The 6,503-nt window shown below is 40.1% G+C and overlaps 1 protein-coding gene across 1 annotated transcript in view; it reads right to left on the reverse strand.

The window, feature by feature from the left end:
- Positions 1 to 4,024: 4,024 nt before the first annotated feature.
- Positions 4,025 to 6,503, reverse strand: part of B3GALT6 (UDP-Gal:betaGal beta 1,3-galactosyltransferase polypeptide 6) — a 4,965-nt gene continuing 2,486 nt past the window's right edge. Inside the window, exon 2 of the mRNA XM_009325262.1 lies at positions 4,025 to 6,494. Coding sequence (XP_009323537.1) covers positions 5,650 to 6,494 — 845 coding nt within the window. The 3' untranslated portion in view covers positions 4,025 to 5,649. The remainder of the gene's footprint in view (positions 6,495 to 6,503) is intronic.

Consider the following 6,503-nt stretch of genomic DNA (forward strand, 5'->3'; position numbering starts at 1 on the left):
AGAAGACGCAGCAAGAACACACTCATTTTAAAGAGAACGGACTAGCTACTTCATCAGCAGAAAGTTAGTTAGTACTATTTAAGCTGCTTGAAGTGTTGAAACGATTTGAACAGATGTTATATTGAAAGTATTTTCACTTCTTTGTCAGAATGTTGCTGGTATTTTGGGGTTTTAGCGTAAAACAGGACTATAGCCAACGATGTTTGTCGATGTCTAACTGCTTACAGTACTTCTATAGCCAAGACCAGAATCAATACACTGTTTAGTCAGAGAAACCCTTTTTCTGACTGCATTACGGTTTAAGTCATGCCCCTGTATCGCTACCAATGTAAAATCATGGATGAACAGGTACATGTATTTATGTGTACGTGTGTGACCCAGTGGCATTCCTTCTAGGCCACTAGCTACTTCAAGGTTCTGGCGTGCTGCTCAGTCGCTATTACTGACGTTAACTGAAGCATTTTTGTGCAGTTGCTTAAGACTGAGCCAATCCTCTGTGCCTCTCAGACAGCAGCATGGTAAAATAACCACACTTGTATCTTTTCTTACATAGAACAAGCAATCGCCTATACAGCAAAAGTCTTTTATTAAAAATCACATCACACTGATCCTTTGGCCAATGAAGGCATACATGAAAGGACATAAATACATATACAATACGCTTACGCAATTACCAAGAGTTTTCATCATCACAGATAGCTTCAGGTTTCTAGCAGTTTATTTCCTATATAAATGCTGAGCAAATGGACTGTGTGCCACACCCCACCCCCAAATGGTAAAGTTATGCGGCTGCAAAAAATGTGCAATTTCATTCAATTCTTTAAAAGATACTCAGCACAGTACCCCACGCTAATTCTTCTTCATAAAGGCACGCTTATTATGTAGTATCCTTCAGCTTCAGACAGGCTATAAGTAACAGACTGGTCCGTTTCCAAGTTTTACTAGATGTTACCTAAATAGTCTGTATTAGAAAGTAATAACTGGCATATTATGTTGGCATAAAGTAGTTCCAGTTCCAAGGTAAAAGTATATTTTACACAGGTACATGTAGCAACAGATTTGAGTCTTGCAGGGAGTGTGTTCTAAATAAAATTTATAGCAGTGTAGGTGTTGACAGCTTGTCAAGCATACAGCAATACCAAAAACATATTTCAACTCTGATGCTGGAGCTGAACAGAAACTAATAGAGATGCAACTCTTCATCACCCTCCCGTGCTGCTGGGCTTTTAATCAAATCTGCAAAGCTAACACCTTGGCCCCCAAAACATTAGCGTTAACAGATACGAAATACAAATTTAAATGCTCAAAAAAAAGGCATTTCAACTACAGAAAATGTAACATTTATCAAAAGTACGACACATAGAAGCTGTATTTGAGCAAACTTCACACGAACAAGGCTAGACATTCAGAAAAGAAAGTATTCAGCTACAGGAATAGTAATTTCTAAGTTGGGCTGGTTTTTTTAAAAATCTTGAACTGACTATAGGAATTCTTGGAAGCCTGAGGGTTCTTTAAGTGGAACTGTTAGTTTATTTAGTATGGAAATTAATGTTTTAGCTACTTATTTTTACACACTAAAGTAATTAAGTAATGTTGCACATAACTTAAAAAAAATTAACTGGAAAATAAAATCAACTTTCTAGTTAAGTTTATGCCATTGTCAGCTTTAAATATTTCAGTATCAAGTCTTAGGTATGATCACAGATAGGACACGTCATGAACAATTAATTTCTCTACTGTATCTAGTAGCTCTGGTAGAATGCTAAATGCCCGATTTAAAAATAAATAAATAAAAAAAAATCTGTAAACAATAACAAAAAGCTCAATAGTGTTACAGACCAACTCAATGGTAGTCCTGAACGGATACTAACATAAGCTTACAGACTTGACATAGTTGCCTAACTTATAGCGCGTAACACACTGATATCTAGAAAAGCTGAGGTGATAATTTTTCCCCATACTAACAATAATATTAAAAATGCACAGTATTTATGAAGAGAAAACCTGGAAACCAGCAGAAACACTATTTAAAAAAATAAAAAGCCCAACAAATCACTAACCTATCGCCACTAAGAATGGCTACAAAAAAAGAAGATAAATCTGTTCCTGGATAACTTCGCTTTCGCTAAGGCCCACAACCAAACTTTCCAGTCTAACACAGCTGCTACAAAGGCCAAAACCCGCTTATTTCTCAGCAGCACTTAAACATCCTCCCAAATGCTGGACCCACTGAAGTCAGACTCCTCCCCCTGACTTTCAAGAGAGACAAAGATTACATCATGGTTTTCAAGTACAGAAACATCATATACTAGATTTCTGAGATGATGTCAGGAAATACGGAACCCGATCCTGAGGAGGTACGAAAGACAGCCTTTAATGACTTCTTTTAAAATATTCAATTCGTATGTTGTTCAAAATGTGCTTTATATTTTGCTTTAGAAAAAAATGGGCTCAAAAATGAATTTTGGATTGAAACTTTAAAACTTTCGTGACTCACTCATGCAATACTCAGATGTTTTTCAATTATTCAAAATAACATCAATAGGTCTTTCACTTTCAAATTCTTTCTAGTAAAATATAAAAAAAATAATCCTGTGCTAGTTAATGTTTTTCTGGGTTTTTCCACACAACATGTGGGATATCTGCTCTCTCCCAAATGATTCAATTTGCTTTTAAAATACCAAAAAAGTTTAAACACTTCATCTTTTACTTTAGTGGAATTTCCCAGTTAACTGGGATTGAAAGCTAATCGCTATATTTGCAGTAAGGGGGCGTCTACTAAGAAAACTAAAACCATTTACTAAAGGACAAGAATCCGTCAAGCCTTCCATGTTAATTTGTTGTGCAACTAGAGCGACGCATGGGTAACCTTGAAGAGAAAAGGGTATAACGAAGCTGTGCCAGACCGAGATGCGGGTACCAAGAACGCAAGAGTGGTCACCGTCGTTCCTGAGCTTCACCTTGCAAGTATGCGGGCAGTGCACCGAGGCCGGCAACGGGCTGCGCTGCTGCCAAGAGATCTGCTACGCTGGGTGCTTCAGGGCGCACGCTGTATTCCTGGCACTTGTGCAAGAAACTCCTCAAGAGAATTTCTTAACTATTAAGTATTTGTATGCATAATGTCTTCCGTGGGGTCAAATACCAGATGGAAATCCAGCATTTCTCTGCCATTGATTTTGCCAGCAATGAAAACCACTTTTTTTTTTGGGGGGTGGGGATGGGCGTTGTGGGCAGGGAGAGTCAAAGTCAACAACGTAAACAACTTCCATGAACACGGTTATTGGTAGGAATGGATGAACGGTACATTCTTACTAGCTTAAGAGACATGCAGCAGACTTTTGAACCGCAGTTCAGATCCTGGTACTTTAAATAATGGCTTGTACACCAATAAATTCAAGCACTGCTTGATATGTAATTCTCATGGACATTACAGTACCTCCTTAAACAAATTTAAAATGACATTTAATATCCTATTTCCTATACATAATACATCTTCAATAATTATAAATAAATACTCACGTTAGAAGCATTTAATCACATATATACACACAATACTAGTGAACCCCAAATGGCAAACAGATATTTTTTAAAATGCTAAAACCAATTCAATTTTCCTGAAATCTTGTAAAATTCTTGTTTTGGAATAGTATGCCTTGCTGAAAAGCACATCTGCCTATCTGTCAATACATAAGCATGCATTAGAAGGGACACATGCTAAAATAACTTATTTTTGTCAGTATCTTAATTTAACTTTGTTTTAGAAGGAAGTCAAAGATCTGTTCAGATTTTCGAAATAGAGAATTATCAGCCTCTGCAGAAGACTTCTCTTAATCCTCAGTAATTTAATCAAAACAAGAGAAGAATAACAAAACACCCATACTTGATTCCTTTGGTATGAATTGCTAACTTGATAATTTAAGAAGCAAAAATACAGAGATACTAGCACCCTTTTTTTTCTTTGCAATTTGTCTCTTCCTGCAGGTGGGAACAGAGGAGGAAATGAAATGAGACAAGAGGAGGAAATGAAATTGTATGAAAGTGCAGTGTGCAACAAACAGTAAAACTGATAATTAAGAATGCCCTTCAGGCATAAAAGTAAAAACTCTGCTTATACTGAAAGATCTGTAGCTGACAAAGGTTACTGGAAGTCAGTAGCTCTGTATTAGTACTGGAAAAAAAATATTTCTGTGTATTAGAGCACCTGCTATTCAAAAATGTTTGAATTACAGGCTTACCTAACGGTTTGCAGATAAGTAATATGGCGAAATTGTGTAAGAAGTGATCTGTTCTACAGCCAAGAATGTCCTGTCTGCTTTCAATACCGCACCTGATGCTGAGAAGCTGTCAGTACTAGAATTATTTGTAGTGTAGGCAGGACTAAGGGACATGATCCCATTTATTGACATATCACTTGAGCAATTAACTTAGACCTCCTGTAAGATTATTTTTAGTTCCACTATAAGGTGCTATTGGAGAGAAGCGGAGAATCCACACAGTCTAGCTTCGGGCATCTAAATGTGACTGTTGGGGGATTAGTCTCCTTAGATTGCAGGGTAGCTCCTGAAAAGAGAGACAAGGTTCTCCTCAAACAGGAATTTGGGGGGTGGGGGGAACCTATTTCTCTTGACTACATACAGAGTTTACTTTCTTAGCTGAGGTACCCACGTTAGGGCAACGTTGTTTGAACTCTGAATAGCTTCCACTGATCTAATCCTGCTAATTTACATTTTACAGAAGCAATCTGGAACAATATAAGCCTGAAGCCTACAACGTCTGACCTTGTAGTAGTCAGTGAGATTACTTACTGTTGGGAGACGAGATGTTTCTTCATACATGGTATGTTTGGAGGATAAGCTAAGAACAACACCTATGCCTAACAACTGAAGGCTAGCTTTGTAGCATAACTATTTGATCCCAAAATAAGATAATGTATTCTCTATCTGCCAAATACCATAACTCATCCACCTTTCTAAATATAGACTTACTCTTTAAAACAACAAAAAGCTTAGAGACAAGTTACACAGAAGGTCTAATAATTCCATTCTTGTAAATCAGAGCACTCGCCAAAGAACAGACTCTCTCTCCCTCCCCTAACGCGAATATCCTACGTGAAATTGTTCCCTTCACTTGACTGCTTGTGTCAATAACCAGTCACCTGTTCCCACTGCCAATAGCAACTGATTTGCGGCCCCATTAGAATCTTCAAACCTTGCCAAACTGACACTTGTTCCTTGCCAAGAAATAAACAGCAGATGCTAGTTTCACAATCTTATAGATAGCATAAAGGCCTGTCACGATCTTTAGCAAATAAATCTTAGGTTCTGTTAAAAATCTTCCAGCAACTTTTCATCCAAGTTATCTCCCCCAAATTTTCTGTACTATCTGTATTTTGCAACCAATTATTTGCCTTCAATCCTGTCATATGAGCCTTTCCATGCTTTTTGTCTTTTTTTTTTTTTTTTAAGCATCTCTACATCATGCCACATCAGTAGCTCTTAGGAGTTTCAGGGTTTCATTGATTGTGACATAATGAATCGTGCAAAATCTTTTGAGTAATTTTTAAGCCCTAATTACTGGGATTCTCCCCAAGTAACCGTAACCACGCTCAAGAGAGTCCATCAACATTCTGCCTTTTCCTTCCTCAGGCTTTCACGGGATGCCATCCTTCCTTTGGCAACACTGTGAAGGAGGCACTCCCCAATCATACATGTAGGAAAGCCTGAGCTTAACCTCCTCCTTACAGAGCTTTCCTTCTTTAGCCAGGGTCTGGTGCTTTTCCAGCATGTCCTCGATGCTTTGCTTATGAGTTACTATGTACTTATTGTTGCAACCTCGTGACTTATACTCAGTGTCAAAACGAGGGTCGTGCACTCTCTTCACATCGATGGGAGCCAGCCACACCCCCAGGGAAACATCCTCACTCTGCCACATGTTCAGGTAGTCTCTGCTAAGACGCAAATAGTGCACCAGATCTGCAGAAATCACATAACCACCACCCAGAGCGTACGGTAGGTAGTAGTCACAGAGCACCCAGGCGCTCTCTTTCCATTTGCCACCGGATTTGACTCGACCGCGGCCAGAAAAGAAGCCCCAGTAGAGGCGACGCGGCTCCTTGGCTCTCAGCTCTTCCACGAGCACATCCAAGCGTACGAAGGTATCGTCGTCGGCCTTCAGGGCAAACTGGAAGTCCAGGTGCAGATCCAGCCAGACGTACGTGGCCAGGACTTTAGCAGTCAGGTTCTCGTAGGAATCCCGCAGCTCTGGCAGAAGGAGGAGGTCTCTGTGCCGGCTCTGCTCTAGCTCCAGGCTACGAAGCTCCTCTGCCCCGAGCCCACCTGTGCCGATCACAAAGCGGCTCCAGATGTCGTCGTGAGGGGGGCGCCCGGCGGCCGAGAGCCACGTGCTGCGGATGATGCTGCGGCGCTCGCTGTACTTGGGGCCGCTCGTGATGAGCACGGCCAGGAAGGCGGTCTCCTCAGGGGAGGGCGGCGGGGCTGCCGGCG

The sequence above is a fragment of the Pygoscelis adeliae genome, unplaced genomic scaffold (assembly GCF_000699105.1).
Source record: "Pygoscelis adeliae isolate BGI_AS28 unplaced genomic scaffold, ASM69910v1 Scaffold36, whole genome shotgun sequence".
Lineage (NCBI taxonomy): Eukaryota > Metazoa > Chordata > Aves > Sphenisciformes > Spheniscidae > Pygoscelis > Pygoscelis adeliae.